This window comes from Oncorhynchus mykiss, chromosome 25 (assembly GCF_057628025.1).
Source record: "Oncorhynchus mykiss isolate SJ-2025 chromosome 25, ASM5762802v1, whole genome shotgun sequence".
Classification (NCBI taxonomy): Eukaryota; Metazoa; Chordata; class Actinopteri; order Salmoniformes; family Salmonidae; genus Oncorhynchus; species Oncorhynchus mykiss.
In genome coordinates, this window is record NC_143046.1 from 67,797,157 (window position 1) to 67,821,825 (window position 24,669).

At 44.0% G+C, this 24,669-nt stretch overlaps 1 protein-coding gene across 1 annotated transcript in view; it reads right to left on the reverse strand.

The window, feature by feature from the left end:
- LOC110505600 (protein unc-79 homolog) overlaps positions 1-24,669 on the reverse strand; it is a 52,146-nt gene that overhangs the window by 17,014 nt on the left and 10,463 nt on the right. The window contains exons 4-30 of the mRNA XM_090219270.1: positions 22,593-22,763; positions 22,271-22,366; positions 22,089-22,144; positions 21,651-21,780; positions 21,163-21,227; positions 20,209-20,297; positions 19,971-20,011; positions 19,733-19,761; positions 17,238-17,467; positions 16,665-16,836; positions 16,235-16,465; positions 15,813-16,003; positions 15,415-15,538; positions 13,126-13,269; positions 11,003-11,218; positions 10,466-10,693; positions 10,192-10,342; positions 9,806-9,885; positions 9,499-9,647; positions 9,107-9,264; positions 5,825-6,006; positions 5,243-5,444; positions 4,841-5,020; positions 4,280-4,348; positions 3,455-3,744; positions 3,004-3,186; positions 2,634-2,796 (exon numbers count right to left, since the gene is read on the reverse strand). Of these exons, the coding sequence (XP_090075396.1) occupies positions 2,634-2,796; positions 3,004-3,186; positions 3,455-3,744; positions 4,280-4,348; positions 4,841-5,020; positions 5,243-5,444; positions 5,825-6,006; positions 9,107-9,264; positions 9,499-9,647; positions 9,806-9,885; positions 10,192-10,342; positions 10,466-10,693; positions 11,003-11,218; positions 13,126-13,269; positions 15,415-15,538; positions 15,813-16,003; positions 16,235-16,465; positions 16,665-16,836; positions 17,238-17,467; positions 19,733-19,761; positions 19,971-20,011; positions 20,209-20,297; positions 21,163-21,227; positions 21,651-21,780; positions 22,089-22,144; positions 22,271-22,366; positions 22,593-22,763 (4,020 nt within the window). The remainder of the gene's footprint in view (positions 1-2,633; positions 2,797-3,003; positions 3,187-3,454; positions 3,745-4,279; positions 4,349-4,840; positions 5,021-5,242; positions 5,445-5,824; positions 6,007-9,106; positions 9,265-9,498; positions 9,648-9,805; positions 9,886-10,191; positions 10,343-10,465; positions 10,694-11,002; positions 11,219-13,125; positions 13,270-15,414; positions 15,539-15,812; positions 16,004-16,234; positions 16,466-16,664; positions 16,837-17,237; positions 17,468-19,732; positions 19,762-19,970; positions 20,012-20,208; positions 20,298-21,162; positions 21,228-21,650; positions 21,781-22,088; positions 22,145-22,270; positions 22,367-22,592; positions 22,764-24,669) is intronic.

Here is a 24,669-nt window from a genome sequence, read left to right on the forward strand (position 1 = left end):
TTCAAACATAAAGATATAAAACTGTATTTTTTTGTGAAGAATCAACAACAAGTGGGACACAATCATGAAGTGGAACGACATTTATTGGATATTTCAAACTTTTTTAACAAATCAAAAACTGAATAATTGGGCTTGCAAAATTATTCAGCCCCTTAAGTTAATACTTTGTAGCGCCACCTTTTGCTGCGATTACAGCTGTAAGTCGCTTGGGGTATGTCTCTATCAGTTTTGCACATAGAGAGACTGAAATTTTTTCCCATTCCTCCTTGCAAAACAGCTCGAGCTCAGTGAGGTTGGATGGAGAGCATTTGTGAACAGCAGTTTTCAGTTCTTTCCACAGATTCTCAATTGGATTCAGGTCTGGACTTTGACTTGGCCATTCTAACACCTGGATATGTTTATTTTTGAACCATTCCATTGTAGATTTTGCTTTATGTTTTGGATCATTGTCTTGTTGGAAGACAAATCTCCGTCCCAGTCTCAGGTCTTTTGCAGACTCCATCAGGTTTTCTTCCAGAATGGTCCTGTATTTGGCTCCATCCATCTTCCCATCAATTTTAACCATCTTCCCTGTCCCTGCTGAAGAAAAGCAGGCCCAAACCATGATGCTGCCACCACCATGTTTGACAGTGGGGATGGTGTGTTCAGCTGTGTTGCTTTTACGCCAAACATAACGTTTTGCATTGTTGCCAAAAAGTTCAATTTTGGTTTCATCTGACCAGAGCACCTTCTTCCACATGTTTGGTGTGTCTCTCAGGTGGCTTGTGGCAAACTTTAAACAACACTTTTTATGGATATCTTTAAGAAAGGGCTTTCTTCTTGCCACTCTTCCATAAAGGCCAGATTTGTGCAATATACGACTGATTGTTGTCCTATGGACAGAGTCTCCCACCTCAGCTGTAGATCTCTGCAGTTCATCCAGAGTGATCATGGGCCTCTTGGCTGCATCTCTGATCAGTCTTCTCCTTGTATGAGCTGAAAGTTTAGAGGGACGGCCAGGTCTTGGTAGATTTGCAGTGGTCTGATACTCCTTCCATTTCAATATTATCGCTTGCACAGTGCTCCTTGGGATGTATAAAGCTTGGGAAATATTTTTGTATCCATCTCCGGCTTTAAACTTCTTCACAACTATATCTCGGACCTGTCTGGTGTGTTCCTTGTTCTTCGTGATGCTCTCTGCGCTTTTAACGGACCTCTGAGACTATCACAGTGCAGGTGCATTTATACAGAGACTTGATTACACACAGGTGGATTGTATTTATCATCATTAGTCATTTAGGTCAGCATTGGATCATTCAGAGATCCTCACTGAACTTCTGGAGAGAGTTTGCTGCACTGAAAGTAAAGGGGCTGAATAATTTTGCACGCCCAATTTTTCAGTTTTTGATTTGTTAAAAAAGTTTGAAATATCCAATAAATGTCGTTCCACTTCATGATTGTGTCCCACTTGTTGTTGATTCTTCACAAAAAAATACAGTTTTATATATTTATGTTTGAAGCCTGAAATGTGGCAAAAGGTCGCAAAGTTCAAGGGGGCCGAATACTTTCGCAAGGCACTGTACTCTCACTACTCTCTATACACCAAGTTACTCGGCGCTGTCGTGTCCTCCTTCATGCTCTACAACGTCCAAAGAATACGACCCTACCTCACACAGGAAGAGGCGCAGGTCCTAATCCAGGCACTTGTCATCTCCCGTCTGGACTACTGCAACTCGCTGTTGGCTGGGCTCCCCGTTTGTGCCATCAAACCCCTGCAACTTTTGCAGAATGCAGCAGCGGATTTCAACCTTCCCAAGTTCTCCCATGTCACCCCGCTCCTCTGCACACTCCACTGGCTTCCAGTCAAAGCTCGCATCCACTACAAGACCCTGGTATTGCCTACGATGCAACAAGAGGAACTGCCCCTCACTACCTTCAGAGCTCCCGAGTGGACTGCATCTCAGGCACTGCATCTCAATGTTAGAGGTGTCACTACAGACCCTGGTTTGATTCCAGGCTGTATCACAACCGGCCATGATTGGGAGTCCCATAGGGCAGCGCACAATTGGCCCAGCGTCGTCCGGGTTAGGGTTTGGCTGGGGTAGGCCGTCATTGTAAATAAGAATTTGTTCTTAACTGACTTGCCTAGTTAAATAAAGGTTAAATGCTGAAATCCTACACCCCAATCCGAGCACTCCGTTCTGCTAACTCTGGTCTCTTGGCCCTCCCACCCCTACAGGAGGGCAGCTTCCACTCAGCCTAGTCCAAGCTCTTTGTCGTGGCACCCCAATGGTGGTACCAGCTTTCCCCCTGAAGCTAGGATAGCAGAGACCTTGCCCATATTTCCGAAAACATTTGTAACCCTACCTCTTCAAAGAGTATCTTAAATAATCCCACAGCACCACCCTCGCATCCACTCCTCACTTTATTGAGGAAAATGTACTTACTATGACTGTGATATGTGGTTGTATCCCCGAGCTATCTTATGATAAATACACTAACTGCAAGTAGCTCTGGATAAGAACGTCTGCTAAATTACTCAAATGTAATGTAAATGTAATGTATGTCCAAAACTCTCCATTCTTATTCCTGATCATTTAAAATAAAAGCCTATATTTACAATCCAGGCATGTGATAATCGCTGTTGTCCCCACCTTTCTCTTTCTCGTTGTAGCGGCTGATGTTGGAGTTGTCACTATAGAGGGGTCCAGCAGTGGCATGGGGTCTACAGCTGTGGTACTGGGCATTCAGGGTGTTGATGGTGATGTGGATCAGGTGCAGAACCCCTTTACTCACATCCATATCCCTGTAGGGGTACTGAGACCACACACAGGATTGATAGAAGTGAAGGGTAAGAGAGTACAAAGCAACTTAATATATATATAGATTAGCTGTCCTCAATATTACATTTTCACAATTACTGGTAATCAATCATAGACACACTGCATCTATAAAGTTTACAATGTAAACACATTCACATAGTGAATAAGATTTCATTATATTCCAACTGTGGGTGGTGTGTACCTTGTAGAGGATGACCAGCAGGGCTTTGAGCCACATCTGTCTGATGTGTGGCTGCAGGGCCCAGAGAGAGCAACGCGGCGGCTGCTGGAAGTAGTGTCTGAGCTGGGGGCAGGTGCAGTACTTCAACACCTGGACCACCAGGGGGAGCAGCTGCTTCCCCAGCCCAATGTTGTAGTCCATCACCTGGAGGAGATATCACATCACACCAGGTTCTTCTTGATGCTTGACAGATTGTCATAATTCACATCATTCAGCAGCAGCAACACAATACTTAAAACTTTACATTGGGAAACAATCTGAAAAACTCCCATCTTTCATGTACTCCCAACTGAAGCAGGATTTCTCTCGGGGTTAAACTCTAGATTTACTCAAGGATTGTCTTTAAAACAAATGTTAGAACTAGTACAGCATTAACACAGAGTCATTTATAGGGTTAATGATATCCTCTAACCTGTGCGATGCCAGCGATGAAAGCATTGAAGCAGGTGGAGGTCCTCATCTTCTGGGGTGCGATCATGAAGCAACCCTCCTGCTGGTCATAGCCCAGCAGCACATACAGGTGGCGCTTCACCGAGTTGAAGGCCTTGGCACTGCCGATGTCTGCCTCAGCACTGCTCTTGTCTTTGGCCATGAACTTCATGAGTACCATGATGAGCTGGTGCACCGTCTGGTGATCTATCCCAGCATCCTCTGGGAGCAGGTCCCTGATGACCGAGTCATCCTCCATTGAGGGGCTGTGGCCTTGGAGAGGGGCCAAAGCATCAGGGTTAAAAGGCAGGAGGAAGTGTGCTGCCGACATGGGAGCGGATGGAGAGGAGAGGGGCAGTGAAGCAGGGGAACAAAGCTCGGGGGAGGGTACGACAGTCATCTAACTTGGTCTACATTTGGCCGGGTGATTACCTATATGGACGTCACTTTAACATTGTCATGGAATATGTCAAATGCAAACAGAAAATGTGACAAGCTATCAAGATAGCAAGAGTAACGGACAACCCACTGGGCACAGATGTCAGTTCAACGTCTACTCCACATTGGTTCAACCTAATTTCATAGAATTGGCGTGGGAACAACGTTGATTCAACCAGTGTATGCCCAGTGGGTATCTATGAATTTTGGATGAAAAGCAATGAATGTCAGTGAAGAGCAAACATTGCTTTTTCATCAAGTTTCCTGATGCCCATCAACTTTATCAGTAGCCATAAGTTAGTCATATGATGCGATTATGCTTAAGGGAATGTTGATCTGTTTCTATATTTAGATTTGGATTGTTATTTACCTGGCAGGACTTTCTCTATCATATCTCCCAGAGTCGGGGCAGAGTGCTCTTGCCTCGTAAGCCTTAAAGCTAAAAACCACACATGAAGAATGCAATTTAGGAGAATGTTCTTGGGAGGTAGCACAGGACACAAGTCTGAGCTTCCAGATAACCCTATACATCCCAATGTCTCACACCATTCACATAAAGTGATCCTAATATGTATTTGGATGCTGAGACTTTTCCGAGTTATTCTATTAATCATTTCACCTCCACTTGCTTACTCAAGCTCAACAACCACACAGTCTAAAGCCAACAGTAAACCCCCTCTCCCAGAAACTCAGACCGCATCCTGTGCAGGGTCAATGAGGAAATCACAGAGAAGACAAACCTCTTACCTCCAGCAAGATAACAAATCACTGAGAAAATATGCAATTGAGTGAAACAAACAGGAATAAAGATTTTGTAGGTATACTAACAGAACAGAGAGGTGAATTGATGACGAGAGGAACAGTAGAAGCATGGGACAGACAAAAGCTGAGACCTACGGACTAGTAGACTAACCAACCGATGGACACTCACGTAGTCGGTTACACAGAGTCTCTGGGAGGGAGAAGGCTCGCTTGGTTGTGGACGGGCCCTTGATGCTGTCACGGAGGGAACGCACACTCTTCTGACGGTTCCTGGCAAAGCGCGCCCGTCTGATTTTCCACATCGCTGCATCACTAAGGTTGGCCACGTTGGTACGCACAGCTGTGATGGCTGACAAGGAGAGGCAAGGAAGGAAAGATAAATAACATACATCAACGTGCCGATGTCTCATAACACTTAACACACCTCCACCACACGAACATGAACTGTAATGTTCTGATTTCACAGGTTTATGTTTCCCTACATGCTTGGTTTGTTGTATTGAACATAAGTCATAGTGAAAATTATATTCTGCAGACAATGTAACGGATCAAATCCCCCAGCTGGGCATACTAGTGGGGAAAGGGAACTCCTTGTTGCAGTCCAGGTGGAGCTGGGCCTCCAGGGAGAGCGTCTCGAAGCGGTTGACAAAGAACTCCCAGCTGAGGGCAGGGACTTCCTGCTTCAGGTGGTGCAGCATCAGCAGCTTGCTGAGGATGATGGGCCGGTCCCTCACCACCGTGTCGAACTGGAAGTCCAGGCACAGACACAAACCCTGCAGACACACAAACACAGACATACAAACACACAGACACAGACACACAAACACACAGACACAGACATACAAACACACAGACACAGACATACAAACACACAGACACAGACACACAAACACACAGACACAGACACACAAACACACAGATATACAGAAACAGACACACAAACACACAGACACAGACATACACAAGTGTTAGCACTGCACTTACATGTTTTTGTGTTATTCATCAATAAAAAATTGTTTGCTGACTTGCTGCGAAGCAATTTGTCCTCCAGGATAAGAAAGACTCCATACACGTTATCAATTGTCACATGAAAAGTGGTTGTATGGCAGTTTAATAGTATTTATCTTGGCCTAGATAGATATCTGTTAATCACCTGTAGTGCTGGGCTCTTGATGGTGTCCAGCAGCAGCCTGGCGCGTGTGGCCACAGCCGGGTTGACATCCTCCACAGAGGCCAGGAAGCTGCAGAAGGCGTGGGCCAGGGAGTACTTCAGCAGGTGGTTCTTCGTCAAAGAACCAATGTCTAGGAACCGACAGAGCACCGCCACCTTCTCCACTGGGAGTTCCCATGACAACACAGACAGGGCACAAGACAACATCTCAGCGCCATGTCACATTTAGTTTGATAGGACACTGCAAAGGATAATGTTAAAAGCAGCATCACTCTAACACTGATGGGTAATGTACAGTGTCACTAGATGGCAGTGTGGCGGTAGAGGGAGTGGAGATAGTATTATTGTAGCCAGATTGCCTGTGGGCCATAGTGATGCTTTGGCACCCAACTGGTATCTTTTTGGGTTGATTCACACAAACAGGTAAATTACCATGTTTCAGAATAGCTAATATGAGGCCATAATTAGATCATTAAAATTCATGATCATCATCCTACGGTTCACGTGTGTACACAACCTGTAGTCATGACACATCATTTCCCTTAGCAATTGTTCATGTTATTTTGCAATGTTACTTTGCAAGCAATATGCAATAAACATCTGCTTTCTATGCTGTTTGAAGTCAGAGTCTGTTAAATGACTTCATGTGAATTTAACAGACTGATATTATATTATATTCTATTATTATATTCTAATTTGATTTAGTGGGGTTTGGTTAGTGGGGTTTGGTTAAATGCGGAAGACACATTTCAGTTGAATGTACAACTGACTAGATATCCCCCTTTCCCTTTCCTTTCCCTTTCCCTTTCCCTTTCCTTTCCCTTTCCCTTTCCCTTTCCTTTTCCCTTTCCTTTCCCTTTCCCTTTCCCTTTCCCTTCCCTTTCCCTTTCCTTTCCTTTCCCTTTCCTTTCCTTTCCTTTCCCTTTCCATTTCCCTTTCCTTTCCCTTTCCCTTTCCTTTCCTTTCCTTTCCTTTCCTTTCCTTTCCCTTTCCCTTCCCTTTCCCTTTCCCTTTCCCTTCCCTTTCTCTTACCTTTCCCTTTCCCTTTCCTTTCCCTTTCCCTTTCCCTTTCCTCTCCCTTCCCTTTCCCTTTACCTTTCCCTTTCCTTTCCTTTCCCTTTCCTCTCCCTTTCCCTTTCTCTTTACCTTTCCCTTTCCTTTCCATTTCCCTTTCCCTTTCCCTTTCCCTTTCCTTTCCTTTCCCTTTCCTTTCCCTTTCCCTTTCCCTTTCCTTTCCCTTTCCTTTCCTTTCCCTTTCCCTTTCCCTTTACCTTTCCCTTTCCCTTCCCTTTCCTTTCCCTTTCCTTTCCTTTCCCTTTCCCTTTCCCTTTCCTTTCCCTTCCCTTTCCTTTCCTTTCCCTTTTCTTCCTTTCCCTTTCCCTTCCCTTCCCTTTCCTTTCCTTTCCCTGTCCCTTCCTTCCCTTTCCCTTTCCCTTCCCTTCCCTTTCCCTTTCCTTTCCTTTCCCTTTCATTTCCCTTTCCCTTTCCTTTCCTTTCCTTTCCCTTTCCTTTTCCTTCCCTTCCCTTTCCTTTCCCTTCCCTTTCCCTTTCCTTTCCATTTCCTTTCCCTTTCCCTTTCCCTTTCCCTTTCCCTTTCCCTTCCCTTTCCTTTCCCTTTCCTTTCCCTTTCCCTTTCCTTTCCTTTCCCTTTCCTTTCCTTTCCCTTTCCCTTTCCTTTCCTTTCCCTTTTCTTTCCCTTTCCCTTTCCTTTCCCTTTCCCTTTCCCCTTTCATTTCCTTTCCTTTCCCTTTCCCTTTCCCTTCCCTTTCCCTTTCCCTTCCCTTCCTTTCCCTTTCCTTTCCCTTTCCCTTTCCTTTCCCTTTCCTTTCCCTTTCCTTTTCCTTTCCTTTCCCTTTCCTTTCTCTTCCATTTCCTTTCCCTTTCCCTTTCCCTTTCCTTTCCCTTTCACTTCCATTCCCTTTCCTTTCCTTTCCCTTTCCCTTCCCTTTCCCTTTCCTTTCCTTTCCTCTCCTTCCCTTTCCCTTTCCCTTTCCCTTTCCCTTTCCTTTCCCTTTCCCTTTCCCTTTCCCTTCCTTTTCCTTTCCCTTCCCTTTCCCTTTCCCTTTCCCTTTCCCTTTCCCTTTCCCTTTCCTTTCCTTTCCCTTTCCATTTCCCTTCCCTTTCCCTTTCCTTTCCCTTTCCTTTCCCTTTCCCTTTCCCTTCCCTTTCCCTTTCCCTTTCCCTTTCCCTTTCCCTTTCCCTTTCCCTTTCCCTTCCCTTTCCCTTTCCCTTTCCCTTTCCATTTCTCTTCCCTTTCCCTTTCCTTTCCATTTCCCTTTCCCTTTCCATTTCCCTTTCCTTCCCCTTTCCTTTCCCTTTCCTTTCCCTTTCCCTTTCCCTTTCCCTTTCCCTTTCCCTTTCCTTTCCCTTTCCCTTCCCTTCCCTTCCCTTCCCTTCCCTTCCCTTTCCCTTTCCCTTCCCTTTTCCTTTCCCTTTCCTTTCCCTTTCCCTTCCCTTCCCTTCCCTTTCCATTTCCCTTTCCTTTCCCTTTCCTTTCCCTTTCCCTTTCCCTTTCCCTTCCCTTTCCCTTTCCTTCCCTTTCCCTTTCCCTTTCCCTTTCCTATCCTTTCCCTTTCCCTTTCCCTTCCCTTTCCCTTTCCCTTTCCCTTTCCCTTTCCTTTCCTTTCCCTTTCCCTTTCCCTTTCCCTTTCCCTTCCCTTTCCCTTTCCTTTCCCTTTCCCTTTCCCTTTCCTTTCCCTTCCCTTCCCTTCCCTTCCCTTCCCTTCCCTTCCCTTCCCTTTCCTTTCCCTTTCCCTTCCCTTTTCCTTTCCCTTTCCTTTCCCTTTCCCTTTCCCTTTCCTTTCCCTTTCCCTTTCCCTTTCCCTTTCCCTTTCCCTTTCCCTTCCCTTTCCCTTTCCCTTTCCCTTCCCTTTTCCCTTTCCTTTCCCTTTCCTTTCCCTTTCCCTTTCCCTTTCCCTTCCCTTTCCCTTTCCCTTTCCATTCCATTTCCCTTTCCCTTTCCCTTTCCCTTTCCCTTTCCCTTTCCCTTCCCTTTCATTTCCCTTCCCTTTCCCTTTCCCTTCCCTTTCCCTTTCCCTTTCCGTTTCCCTTCCCTTCCCTTTCCCTTTCCCTTTCCTTTCCCTTGATTGGTGCTCTGTGACATTGTCAACAATAAAACAGCAAAAAATGAAATCAAAGATAGATATTTGTATCTATTCATATCATCACATACAGTACCCCCCCCCCCCCCCCCCACACACACACACACACACACACACACACACACACACACATACGTGAGGTGAAGGCTCATATATAATTCACCTGCTTCGAAGCGTATCTTCCAGTCCTTGCTGTTAAAGTTGCTGTCCACCAGGTTCCAAAAGATGTCTGCTCCGTGGGAGAGGGAGAGGGCATGCAGGAGCTGGGGCACGGCCAAGGAGGCCAGCTGGCAGAACTCGGACTTCAGCATGGTCCACAGGCTGGAACACACTATCACATTAGACACACACGCATACCTGGCTGCTCTTCACGTATTTGATGATCAAGTTCAACTGACATCAAGATCGTGATCAACGATTTCAGTTTCTGCATGTAGCTACATCTCATGGCTCAAGGCATGTTTAAAGAATGTACTATTAGAGATTTCTGTAAACAAACAAGCTACGTGTGAAACTGCAGGAGGGGCACCATGCGGTGATGGTGACTTTCCTGACCTGGGAATGAGCATCTTCTCCTGGATGTGGGCCAAGAAATGGGGGTGGTCCTTACGGGCCAGGTACAGACACTCTCCGTGGAGACACAAGATATTCAGACAGTTCAGCATGTTGAACAGGATATCAGGCTCCTCAAACTTAGACATTTCCTACAAAGGGAACAAAAGGTAAATTTCCTTTGCTCACTCAATCGTTTCTAATGAGGATACGGGATTATTGTCTTTGATTAGGCATCTATTATATTCTATAGACAAGTTATATCTTGACAAGATGACTTAACACTGGATAAGGGTGGACTGGCAGGTACCTGCAGAATAGTGTATATTAGCTTGAGAGACACAGGGAGCTGCTGGTAAGAAAACTTCTTATCAGCATTATTCTTCATTGCTGTAAGAGAGAAATCTTTGCTGTAAAAAGAGAGAATTCCCCAGCAGAGGAGAAACTATGCAGTATTTCCTTTTCATGTTGTACGCAGCCTCTGAACTGTTACAGAGAAGTGTTCATCTCATATTTTTTTCTTCATGTCATAAAATACATTTGGGATTAGATTTTGGTAATGCTGAGGTATTTACACCTACACAACTGAGAATTGTTCTGCTTGTGTTTCATCAGATCTGTATCAGTACACTGAGATATTCTGTACTCAATCCAAAACCCTTCCAACCCAAGCTTTATTTCGCCATGGATACATACGTGGGTTGTCAGGAGAGTAACTTTGAATTGTAGGGTTGTCAGTGTGTGTGCTGGCAGGGTTGTCCGCTTCCTCTGCCCCTTGCTTTGTCCGTTGTTCAGGCCCAAACACTTGAGGCAACAGCAATGTGTCCTCCAAGATGTCTGTTGACTCCTATAGTCAAGACACAATAATGTCTACTGGCAACCAAATACAGTAAGAATTACAAACCATTGAAAAACAATTGGACCGATTCAGGACATGCTGTTTTTACAGGAGTCTGCTTGTGTGTCTTACCACCAGACGTATCTCCTCCCTGGGGGTGAGTCTCTCCAGGAGCTCACAGCCTAGCTGGTAGCACAAAATGCTGGACTGGCACAGGCTGCACTCCAGAGCCTTCTCATCCTTCTGACAGGTGTGGGAGCCCCCCCACGGGGCCTGGAAGACGTTGTTGATGATGCCCACAATGTCCTTCCCCAGGCTGCTTTCCAGACCGAGCATCATGCCGTCATCCTGGAGCTCCATCTGAACAAGGACATTGTAGCTGGGTTTATTGTGTCAGTTGCCCTGTCTAGTTGTGTCCATTTTTTTTCTATTTGCTTTTTATTTTTTAGATTATGCACTTTGAGATTATTCTGTATAATGGAAATCGCTTTACAAATGGATTAAATTATTATTAGAAGTAAGGAACCACTACAACATTGTTGAACAGGAGAACCCACAGAAATAGAAAGTGGGACAAAACTCAGCTTGGTGGCTCTGAGGTATTCAATGAGGTATTGTAAAATGTAACAGTATAATTGAACCCATGTCTGCAGTGTATAGGCTTGCCACCTGTTTGAGGATGAGGTCGAACATGAGAATGAAACAGCCCAGGTTCATGTCATCGTCATCACAGTCCAGGTCCAGGGCACAGTGTCCCGTAGCATGGCCCAGGTTCTTAAAGGGGCTGCAGTGCAAGGGGCTCCGGAATGGGCTCCGGAACGGACTGGGGAACGGGCTCACAGTGTTGTGCGGCCCAAGATGGCCTGGATCTGAAACCACGCTTTCCTAGGGACATAACCCCCCCCCACACACACACACACACACACACACACACACACACACACACACACACACACACACACACACACAGGTATCATCGTGTTCCATAATTGTGCTGTCATGAGATCTACCCTCCAAGTTATCAAGGTGTATTCAGGTGTAGAAATATGCTGTGGATAGATGAGCCAAAGGGTTTAACTTTCACAAATAAATCTGAATGATGGCAGAGCTCAATTAAGCCCCTTAAATAGAACTATATTTAGACTTCAGCAGTTACCAGGGCAACACATATGCCTGTGGATGGTTGACAGTAGAGGGTATCCAGCTAGCACATTTGGTTCCTTGGAAGTTGTAGGAACATACTTTTTTGGTTTCCCATTGGTTCTGGGAACGAAGGCAAGTTCCCTGACTGGAAGTTCCCTGACTGGAAGTTCCCTGACTGGTAGAACAGAAGTGAAAATGTTGCCTGTTCTGGGAGGTACATTTTTAGATTGCAGAGAGGTTCTGAGAATGTTTAACTGCGGTTCCCTGAAAGTTTTCCTGGGAGGTTTGATAGGTTATTTTAAGGTAATTAAATAACGTTCTGAGAACATAATTCAATATGACTATTAATAACACTGCTTGCTTAGGTTAACTGTTTTGAACTCCAATCACAAATAGGACACATGGACATTGATTTGCTTAGTCATTAATCATGCTTACACATTTATTTTTTGTTGTTGCACGGCGTCAGGGAGATTGAAACCTATGATCTTCTGTTCTCTATCCATGGATAGACATGGATCCATGGATCTATCCATGGAATGTAGACATGATTTTTTTTACTCATACAAAGCTGTTCATTTCAGTCTATTCAAACAGACCCCATGTCAAAGGAAACAAGCACACATTAAGATCAAGTGTGGCCAATTATTGGGTGCGGCCTACACACCTGAACACACTTAACAAGATAGAGTTTTGCTGATGCTGAACATTATTAAAATGTTCTTTGAACGTGACTAAGGTTTTCTTGTGTTTTTTTTTTTGTTGATGTTCTGAGAACATGACTTTAAATAGAACCATGAGGAAACCTGTAGGAAATGTTATGCTGAAGTATTGTGTTTTTTTTTGTTGATGTTCTGAGAACATGACTTTAAATAGAACCATGAGGAAACCTGTAGGAAATGTTATGCTGAAGTATTGTGGGTTTTTTGTTGATGTTCTGAGAACATGACTTTAAATAGAACCATGAGGAAACCTGTAGGAAATGTTATGCTGAAGTATTGTGTTTTTTTTTGTTGATGTTCTGAGAACATGACTTTAAATAGAACCATGAGGAAACCTGTAGGAAATGTTATGCTGAAGTATTGTGTTTTTTTTTGTTGATGTTCTGAGAACATGACTTTAAATAGAACCATGAGGAAACCTGTAGGAAATGTTATGCTGAAGTATTGTGTTTTTTTTTGTTGATGTTCTGAGAACATGACTTTAAATAGAACCACGAGGAAACCTGTAGGAAATGTTATGCTGAAGTATTGAAATTCCCACAAAAAAACATTGTTTCTTAACGTTCTCTGATCTATTTGAGAACATTCCCAATGCCAATCCAGTTGGAGAACGTTCCTAGAACATCACCAAAATATGCTTGAACTTTTAGGAAACATTCTGTTAAAGTAATGAAATACCAAGCAAATAATGTTTTTTTGTCAAGTTCCTTAAATGTGCTGCCAAGCAACCAAGCAGCTATCCTGCACCATTCCCAGAAAGTTGTGTGAAGGTTGTATGCAAAATAACCATAGGCCAACCACACTCTTACCAAACTCTAAGAAACATATGGTTCTCAGAACATTATGTGCTGGCTGGGTAAATAGATAACAAGCATTTTCAGATTGTGGATGTAAACTGTATAGTTGATGACTAGTACGATATCTCACCCTCCGAGCCTCAGTATTTTCACCAGTTAGATCAGAGACTCGAGTCTTTCTCTGATTGGCCAGTTCCTTCACTGAGTTCACCCCGTCAAAGAACATCCCGATCAACAGCTGCAGAGGCACCACAATGTCCAGCTCTGACAACACCTGTGTCCAACCAGACACGCACACACATACACCAACAGGTACACAAACACACAAGAGATCATGCAAAGATGCACACCAAACTCACATACAAGACACATTAATGACAACAGGTTTAGGTTAACAGGTTTACACACACACATAAAACACACAAACAGACAACAGAGACATTCAGAGAGGCAAAAGAGAAGACGTATATAAGCAGATAGAAATGTATAAGTAGTACTCTACACATATTCCTGTAGTATGTGTGACCTATATGCAGTTGAAGTCAGAAGTTTACTTACACCTTAGCCAAATACATTTAAACTCAGTTTTTCACAATTCCTGAAATGTAATCTTAGTAAAAAAAATGCCCTGTCTTAGGTCAGTTAGGATCACCACTTTATTTTGAGAATGTGAAATGTCAGAATAATAGTAGAGAGAATGATTTATTTCTGCTTTTATTTATTTCATCACATTCCCAGTGGGTCAGAACTTTACATACAATCAATATGTATTTGCTAGCATTTGCTTTAAATTGTTTAACTTGGGTCAAATGTTTCAGGTAGCCTTTCACAAGCTTCCCACAATAAGTTGGGTGCATTTTGGCCCATTCCTCCTGACAGAGCTGGTCTAACTGAGTCAGGTTTGTAGGCCTCCTTGCTTGCACATGCTTTTTCAGTTCTGCCCACAAATTTTCTATAGGATTGAGGTCAGGGCTTTGTGATGGCAACTCCAATACCTTGACTTTGTTGTCCTTAAGTCATTTTGCCACAACTTTGGAAGTATGCTTGGGGTCATTGTACATTTGGAAGACCCATTTGCGACCAAGCTTTAACTTCCTGACTGATGTTGAGATGTTGCTTCAATATATCCACATCATTTTCCTCCCTCATGATGCCATCTATTTTGTGAAGTGCATCAGTCTCTCCTGCAGCAAAGCACCCCCACAACATAATGCTTCACGGTTGGGATGGTGTTCTTTGGCTTGCAGGCCTCCCCCTTTGTCCTCCAAACATAACGATGGTCATTATGCCTAACAGTTCTATTTTTGTTTCATCAGACCAGAGGACATTTCTCCAAAAAGTACGATCTTTGTTCCCATGTGCAGTTGCAAAACATAGTCTGGCTTTTTTATGGCGGTTTTGGAGCAGTGTCTTCTTCCCTGCTGAGTGCCCTTTCAGGTTATGTCGATATAGGACTCGTTTTACTGTGAATATAGATACTTTTGTACCTGTTTCCTCCAGCATCTCCACAAGGTCCTTTGCTGTTGTTCTGGGATTGATTTGCACTTTTTGCACCAAAGCAGGTTCATCTCTGGGAGACAGAATGCGTCTCCTTCCTGAGCGGTATGACGGCTGCGTGGTCCCATGATGTTTATACTTGCGTACTATTGTTTGTACAGATGAACGTGGTACCTTCAGGCGTTTGGAAATTGCTCCCAAGGATGAACCAGACTTGTGGAGGTCTACAATTTTATTTCTGAGGTCTTGGCTGATTTCTTTTGATTTTCCAAGGATGTCAAGCAAAGAGGCACTGAGTTTGAAGGTACGCATTGAAATACATCCACAGGTATACCTCCAATTGACTCAAATGATCTCAATTTGCCTATCAGAAGCTTCTAAAGCCATGACGTCATTTTCTAGAATTTTCCAAGCTGTTTAAAGGCACAGTCAATTTAGTGTATGTAAACTTCTGACCCACTGGATTTGTGAAACAATCCGCCTGTAAACAATTGTTGAAAAAAGGTCTTGTGTCATGCACAAAGTAGACGTCCTAACCGACTTGCCAAAATCATAGTTGGTTAACAAGAAATTTGTGGAGTGGTTGAAAAACTAGTTTTAATGACTCCAACCTAAGTGTATGTAAACATCTGACTTCAACTGTATATATTCAGATTGAATTACTTTGGTGTCTGTTATCACAGTCGTGAAAGAAACCCTTCCACATATATAGGACAGCAGGCTGAGAGTGCATATGGAATCAAAAGCAAAATCCTTCCTCTCTCACTCTCAGAACTCCAGTCTCATGCTAGCCTTGTGACCCAGTTCCATATTCAGTACAGCCCCTGCCCAGGCACTCACACATCATGACAACCTGTTCATTTCATTTCAACCACACAATATGAAATGGATCCTCATAAAAAGCCACAGGCCTTATACTCACATGCAGCCAGAGCAGAGCCTGCTCCTGCACAGAGGCTGGGTATCCTGAGAACCTGCAGCTAATGAACCCAAACATCTCCTCCATGGAGAAGGGCAGAGGGCACAGCTCAATGTCAAACATCTTGCTGCAGGGGGAGCAGAGGGGTGAGGAGTGAGGGGCCATGCTTTTAAAGTTGAGCATTTGGTATATCCCCTCTCATGTGTATCACTAGCAGGTGAGACTATGGAAACCATTTTCACTGTGTGTTACACATAGTCACATATCATTTTACATAACATTATATTATTCGCACAAGACAGAAAATTATTTGTGCATGATCAGTAACCATAGGACACCATTGAACTAGAGGTGGTGGTACAGTGAACTGGGTGACTTGGAGGAGGTCCAGTATACAGTACCTGAGCACTTCTCTGAACTCCTTGAGCTGCTGGTCAGGCACCTCAGTGCGGATGGCCTCCAGCCACTCTGGCATGAAGCACTCCCATAGCGGCTGGCTGATCACATTGTAGGGGATCAGGCACAGGATCCGGTTCAGCCCCTCTTTCAGCTGGGTCACTGTGCTGCAAGACTTATCCCAGTAACCCCCCACCTGGGGATATGGGTACATAGACACATACACAAGGTCAGGTATAACCAAGGGAGATATTCACCAAGAAACACAACCATCACACACTGTCCCTCCAGTGTGCATTGTCCCCAGAGAAACATTCCTAACCTCATACTACCCTACACCCAACATTACACCTTACAACCCCTCACAAACACATACTGAGCCGCCTTTACCCTCCAACACCCCTTCTCCTTCCCCGCTCCTCCTCACCCTGGCAAACTCCACCGGCTTGGGCAGCAGGCACATCACCATGACGTCGAAACGCACGTCACACACGGTCTTCAACCACTTGGTGACAAACTGGGGCTTGAGCTTCTCCACCAGGGAGCCCACCTCGTCGTCCATCATGTAGGCTGTGGAGTGGAACCACTGGAACACCATGCTCACCAGCCGCGCCAGGCTCTCAGTGGGCGTGTTCTCACTGGGGGTGCACAGGCTCACCTTCAGGGGTGGGGGCAAGGATGGGGTGTAACATGGTCAGTCAGGGGCCTCCAAGATCGGAGACGGATACGGTTAAAGCATTATAATGTTGCACTATGAAGAGAGTACAGCACAGGCTGGTAATAAGAGCCCAGACAGGTGTGTCAACATCCTAATCTCTCAACTGTGATAGTGAGTAATAGACCAGCGAGCCACGCACCAGAAACCAGATGCCAAACTGACTGAGGAGCCTCTGGTCGTGCTGGTCGTCCTCCTTGTTGTCAAAGTCGATGTTGTCCAGGGAGTGGTGGGAGGCAGACAGGCCCATCTGACGACGCCTGTTCAGCTCAAACTCACGCAGCTCCGCGTGGATCTCTGCCTCCTTCAGTAGACTGATGTTGATAGATGGATGGAGAGAGAGGGGGGATAAAGAGAGAGACAGACAGAAAGACAGAGGGAGATAGACAGATAGTGATAGAGATAACTGTGGTTGTATACAGTGCTACTGTGAAGCATGCGGTTGGTTGCCTGTGTTGTCTGTGATGCTGTGACGGGGCGGTCTAAGGCACTGCATCTCAGTGCAAGAGGCGTCACTACAGACCCTGGTTCGATTCCAGGCTGTATCACAACCAGCCGTGATTGGGAGTCTCGTAGGGCGGCGCACAACTGGCCCAGCATTGTCTGGGTTAGGGTAGGCCGTCATTTTAAATAAGAGTTTGTTCTTAACTGACTTGCCTAGTTAAATAAAGGTTAAATAAAAAAAATGAAATGCACCAAATACAAATAAAAATACCTGATAACAGCCTCCACAGTACACACCAGCTCCTCTGCCCCACACTCGCGGGTGTTGATGGGAGGTGGGGAGGTCTGGTACAGATGGGTCTCCGCCGCAGTCCCCACCTCGCTGCTGTGGTGGTTGACATGGCAACGCTTGCAGTAGCGGACGGGTCGGTTGCCATGGCGCCCGCAGCAACCAGCTGAGAAGCAGGTGACAACTGCCCTCCTGACATGAGAGCTACAGTTCTACAAGACAGAGGGGACAATGAGTTAAAACAACTCCTCGTATAATTTATAAACTGAGAAAATATAAGAATCCTAATAAACTGTTTTCACTGTGAAAAAAAGCTATCCTTAAAAGGTCCTATGCCTCAATAAATTCATTGATGTGTAAACGTCCTAAATTAAAAGAACGAGTGGTGTTCTTTTTGTGTGTGCATGCTAATGAATAGGCTGCCATGGGACAGATAGCATCATTCTTAGATAGAGACTGTACATATGGTGTCTTATTGGTTTCATCTGATCAGCCACTGAAACCTCTGGCCTTTCAAATGAACAGATCCTCTCCCTCTGTTCTCTTCCTGTCTTCTCCCCTCTCTCTCTGTTCTCTTCCTGTCTTCCCCCTCTCTCTCTGTTCTCTTCCTGTCTTCTCCCCTCTCTCTCTGTTCTCTTCCTGTCTTCCCCCTCTCTCTCTGTTCTCTTCCTGTCTTCCCCCCTCTCTCTCTGTTATCTTCCTGTCTTCTCCCCTCTCTCTCTGTTCTCTTCCTGTCTTCCCCCCCTCTCTCTGTTATCTTCCTGTCTTCCCCATTCTCTCTCTGTTCTCTTCCTGTCTTCTCCCCTCTCTCTCTGTTCTCTTCCTGTCTTCTCCCCTCTCTCTCTGTTCTCTTCCTGTCTTCCCCCCTCTCTCTCTGTTCTCTTCCTGTCTTCTCCCCTCTCTCTCTGTTCTCTTCCTGTCTTCTCCCCTCTCTCTCTGTTCTCTTCCTGTCTTCTCCCCTCTCTCTTTGTTCTCTTCCTGTCTTCTCCCCTCTCTCTCTGTTCTCTTCCTGTCTTCTCCCCTCTCTCTCTGTTCTCTTCCTGTCTTCTCCCCTCTCTCTCTGTTCTCTTCCTGTCTTCTCCCCTCTCTCTCTGTTGTCTTCCTGTCTTCTCCCCTCTCTCTCTGTAATCTTTACAAAAACATACAACTGACAATGGTGAAAACCTGGTCAATGGATACAGTACAGCAAATTGACCGCAAGAAGCCCAAACAGATACTAAGACATCATCATTTCAAACCTAGCTTACATTTGTATACGATCACATATACTGTATCTCGCTATTATGCATGGGAATCCTTTGGAACAGATTTCAAAAATTCTAATCACTTGGAGCTGATTTACTGGTGTTTTTACAGTCTTCTATGTCCAACAAAAACAAATAAAAAACAACTTTGCTCAGATAACTTGGGGGGCCAAATAAAATCACCTGCGGGTTGGGGAACACTGCACTACAGTATATCTTATACTGTAACTGCAGAGCACTGTGAAAGCAATCCCTATTCTAGCTGTAACTCTGACAAGCAATCACATCTCAGATAGAACAATGATGTGTGTGCTGATAATGAGAGAGTTGGCGTGGATCCAGGTAAGAGCTTTCTGCAGTGGGACAAAGCCTATTGAAAAGGCTGTGTGAGGATTAAAACTACTGCTGGATGAACTAGATATAGGACAGCTGTTTCCCATGACAACCCTGGGCTGCTCAGCTTAGTCTTTTCTTTTGATTATACTTTTTAAACTCTCGTTGTGAAGGGCTCATAAGCAAGCATTTCACGGTTAAGTCTACACCCGTAACATTTGATTTGATTTAATACACTACCTGACAGATTTGTGTGTCAGTCTCCGTGGGAACCAAGGGGGAACTTTTATGCCTTTGGACTGTGTTCCGGAACAAACATCATGCCCTGCCAGTTCCATTAAGACTGGACCATCCATTAGACAAGTAATGAACAGAGTGTTCGAGTGAATGGACTCTCCAAATGAAAGTGCACGGTCCTTAAACACTTCAGAGATAAATGTGATGGTCTGCTATATGAAATGTCGAAGTGCAAGTTGTAGCTTCTTTGGGCCTCGTTAGCCTGTAGCAGGCTAGCATCGTGTTTATTTTTCCACCACTTAAAATGACACAAGTGGTTATCTCTCTCCTGTCCTCAAATCAATTACACAGCAGTTGTATTGCTCATGGTTAAATGAACACTGGGTGGATGTTGGCATGAAGGCATGATATTTATACACAACCAGCAATGACATAGCAAGGGAGGCACAGCCACAGTCCATGATTATGTACGCAAAGCCATCTAACAGAGAAGTAACAAATACTAGCAAACAATTCCATTCACCAGTCTACTTCACTTGTTGCTCTAATATGAAGAAGAAAGGGGTGCTCTTGTTTAGCCATGAGTTTTACCACTATGAATACTGCGTGAGCTGATGAGAGCACAAACACAAACACATCAATGCACCAATGTTCATGTCTTACCTTCTTTTGACAAATAGCAGATATCTCAGCTGTAAAAATGAGGCCACAGAGGTATTCAGTATAACATACACACAGACAATGGGTTCACTCAGCCTAAATAACTCCCCTCTGATTGACTCGATTTTGGGGGTATTGAGGTACGTACATGTGTGCGTGTATGTACTTGTATATGTGTGTGAGAGAGGGAGACAGAGAGAGATGGCAACCTGAACGCTAATACTTGTTTGCTAACACTCACCTTGGGGCAAGAGCACATCAACAAGCCATTCTGAATGGTCTCTGTAAAGGTCACAGGAATATGTAAATCAAATTATAGTTAGCTGAGAATACCTCCGTTGAAAATACACTTCCAGCAAAGGAATTATGCAACCATGGTGATGCTTCTCCCTTGGGATAAAGACCAGAATAATGAAGCAGACAGCAGGTGATGTTTGGAATGGCATCTATGGAGAGAGAAAGAGGTTACAACCACATACCCTGCTATCCTTTGGCTGCACTCCTCACAGATGTATAGAGGAGGGGGCTTGTCTCCCAGTGCAACGGAGAGGGTGGGGTCGATGCACATCTATAGGGCGACAACAGACAGTTACTGAATCCAGATGGAATATACAGTAGTAGCAGTGATATCTAGCTTTAGGGGTCAGAAGAAGTGTATACCACACCTTACTTCTCCACTGCTTCTGCCCTGACACGTGATAACACCTCAAACTCAAATAAATGTATGTGTGTGTGTGTGTGTGTGTGTGTGTGTGTGTGTGTGTGTGTGTGTGTGTGTGTGTGTGTGTGTGTGTGTGTGTGTGTGTGTGTGTGTGTGTGTGTGTGTGTGTGTGTGTGTGTGTGTGTGTGTGTAATGTCCTCTATACCTGTCTCTGCAGCTGGCTGCATGCATATGGTTCTGTTCAGTTCTCTATGATCTGTGCATGGCCCTGTATTAAGCTACAGTGCTTATGGCCTAGATGCTCAGATGGTGTTCTGTAATTTACTGCTCTCGCTTACAGGCGCCCTATCCCCAGGGGCCGCATGGGGTCATCGCTTCCAATTAGCCCCCCCCCCCCCCTCCCCCAAACACACCCTCTGCAATCCTGGGTAATTGAAATCCGTCCCCTGTCCCTGCCCCTGTTCCCGTCTCTGCTCTACTTGTCTGTTTTTAGCACAGTTGAGCAGAGACAGGCTGAGCACATAGCAAACAGGCCTTGAGTCGGGTGGCCACTGATATCATTACCCCACGGAACTACCACAGTGTCTCAAGCAATCCCTGGCTCATTTAACGTGGCACTTACAGCAGCAAACACCAAGATGCTAACATACCATGGCAATCTGGCACATACTGTGTGTATTCACTTTATGTTTGTGTACACAATGGATTGAATATATCGGTCTTGTATGTGTTTTATATTGGCTACAGTGCACAGCAGTTACTCAGACGTTACCTTGACAGCAGGCTTATTGATGGCATTGTGACACTCAATGTGTTGGCAATGGATGGGGTTCCAGGCTGTGGCAGGGGGAAATAGAATAGAGGGAGAGAAGGAAAGGGGAAAAGGTAGTGTGGAAGGAAGGTTAGACTGCTGCAACCTGAGATCTACAGATGTAGGATCTTATTTTGAGACAGTTTGCTACAGCAGGAAAATAATTCTGCTGCAACTGGAAATGTGGATTATTTATGTGGATTATAATTAATGGACATTTTTGTAGGGGTTGATACATTTTTCGTAAAAGGAAAATCAAGTCTGAAATTTCAAAGTGGAAATTACAACATTCAGAAGCATTTTCAAACCTGAAATACACTATACGTTTTAAATGTCCTGTATGTCCTGAATTGCTGGAATGTTCTCCTGCAACAGGGTGATCAAATAAAAATCCTACACCTGTATTGCATACAAGCACAGCCTGACAGGCAGACCAAAGGCAACCTCACCTGTGTATTGCAGTCCACTGTATTCACTGATGGCTCCTGGGGGCTTTAGGTTTGGCCAGTAATGAAAGAGCATCTGCACGGCTGGAGGCTTGACTTGGGATGGTCCGTACGAAATGACATACAGCAGGTCCTGCCACAGCACAACACAGGCCATAGTGATGAGCTAACGTGTAAGACCGTCACAAAGCTTTTCACTGACACTTTCCATATCTACAGATGTAGGATCTTAATTTGAGCAAGTTTGCTACAGCAGGTAAATAATCCTGCAGCAACAGAAAATGTAAATGATTATGTGGATTATAATTCATGGACATCAATCACCCTGTTGCAGTTCTCCTTCTACAGGGTGATCAAATGAAGATCCTACATCTGTATGAGAGAGTTGTTTGGGCATCTTATCTATGTGAATTATGACACATTCCATTTGTGAACATATACCTTCCACACTTCCTGCTTGTGCTTCATAAGACACTCCAACAACTGACAGTGGTATACTGGAAACAAATAGACAAAGATTTAAGTCACATAGGTGTCAGGTACAACACAGTATGAAATCAAAACATGACAGAAAAACTGTGACGTACTGTACTGGTTGGGAATAACCTAAGTTACACGTTTACCTGGGTTGGAAGTGTACTGCATAGCTATCATTAGCATGGAGGAGGCAGAGAGATTGACATATGCTGGGACGCCCCCTTCTCTTCTAGTGGAACCCACTAAAAAAGGGCAGAAAAGAGAAGAAACAACCCACGCCTCAGTAGGAGTAGGACACCAACCAAACAGTTCCTTTGATATGGTGATGCGATTGATATTTCTGCTAAAAAGATATGACTACTCATATTAAATTATACTTATCCCACTTAATGACTTGTCTTGAATTCAACAGTGGGTTTTTTTCACATGCATGTAGATGGATGTTTGATACAGAGTGGCTGTACTCACATATAGCCATGGGGAGGAAAGAGGTGCTCAGGTACTCAATGATGTCTTTGTGAAGGAATGGGGGGAATGTAGCTAAAGTGGAGATCATAGTGTAGGGTAAAGTGCTGAGAATATCGTCACTGAGAAAGGGCAGGAGGCAAGTTGTTGTGTAAAATATGGACTGTCCAAGATCTGATGGGAGAAGGGAGAGCCAAAACGCACAAACACAGAGAGACAGAAATTCAATGAAATGTACATATTTTGCAAAGTAAATTAAAAATATAGCATTTAAACTTAAAGGAAACACATAAATATATAGAATTTGTATGAATCAGATCTGTTCAGATATTTGTGTATTTGAGTATTTTCTTATTTTTTTTATTCTGTGTTTTTGAGTATTTTCAAATACACATCCCAAAACAAGTACTTTTATTTGAGTATTTGAATGGTTATTTGTAAAAATCAAATAGACGACAAACTTGTATTTGAAAGTATTTTATACTTTATTTCAAATACTATTTTCCTAATTGCTGGGTTAAATGCATGGGAGTATATTTGAGTGTATTTTCCAAATATGTTCCAATATTAAAATACTTCAAAGAAATTGGTATCTGAATACTTGTCTTGAAATATATTGAAAAGTAATTAAAATACCTGAAAAAGAATTTGAACCCAGGTTTGGTATAAAAACAACAACATCCCGAGAGAGCATTGTGATACTGATGCTTACACTCAGCAAAGGGTAGGGCTTTCCAGTCAAGAAGTTAGGCTTTCGTGCTTTTACATTTTTTTAAACTAATCAATTAGTAATGAAACACTACTGTTGCTAACATTCTATATACTCAGATATACAGTTGAAGTCGGAAGTTTACATTTCAACTCAGTTTTTCACAATTCCTGACATTTAATCCTCGTAAAAAATTCCCTGTCTTAGGTCAGATAAGATCACCACTTTATTTTAAGAATGGGAAATATCAGAATAATAGTAGAGAGAAGGATTTATTTCAGCTTTAATTTCTTTCATCACATTTCCAGTGGGTCAGAAGTTTACATACACTCAATTAGTATTTGGTAGCATTGCCTTTAAATTGTTTAACTTGGGTCAAATGTTTCAGGTTGCCTTCCTCAAGCTTCCCACAATAAGTTGGGTGAATTTTGGCCCATTCCTCCTGACAGAGCTGGTGTAACTGAATCAGGATTGTAGGCCTCCTTGCTCCCACACGCTTTTTCAGTTCTGCCCACAAATTTTCTATAGGATTGAGGTCAGGGCTTTGTGATGGACACTCCAATACCTTGACTTTGTTGTCCTTAAGCAATTTTTCCACAAATGTGGAAGTATGCTTGGGGTCGTTGTCCATTTGGAAGACCCATTTGCGACCAAGCTTTAACTTCCTGGCTGATGTCTTGAGATGTTGCTTCAATATATCCACATAGTTTTCCTCCCTTATGATGTCATCTATTTAGTGAAGTGCACCAGTCCCTCCTGCAGCCAAACACCCCCACAACATGATGCTACCACCCCCGTGCTTCACGATTGGGAAGAGGATCTTCGGCTTGCAAGCCTCCCCCTTTTTCACCCAAACATAACGATGGTCATTATGGCCAAACAGTTTCATCAGACCAGAGGACATTTCTCCAAAAAGTAGGATCTTTGTCCCCATGTGCAGTTGCAAACCAGCTTTTTTATGGCGGTTTTGGAGCAGTGGCATCTCCCTTGCTGAGCGGCATTTCAGGTTATGTCGATATAGGACTCATTTTACTGTAGATATAGATACTTTTGTACCGGTTTCCTCCAGCATCTTCACATGGTCCTTTGCTGTTGTTCTGGGATTGATTTGCACTTTTTGCACCAAAGTAGGTTCATCTCTAGGAGACAGAACGCGTCTCCTTCCTGAGCGGTATGACAGCTGCGTGGTCCCATGGTGTTTATACTTGTGTACAATTGTTTGTACTGTACAGATGAACGTGGTACCTTCAGGCATTTGGAAATTGCTCCCAAAGATGAACTAGACTTGTGGAGGTCTACAATTTTTTTTCTGAGGTCTTGGAAGATTTCTTTTGAAGATTACATACACTTAGGTTGGAGTCATTAAAACTC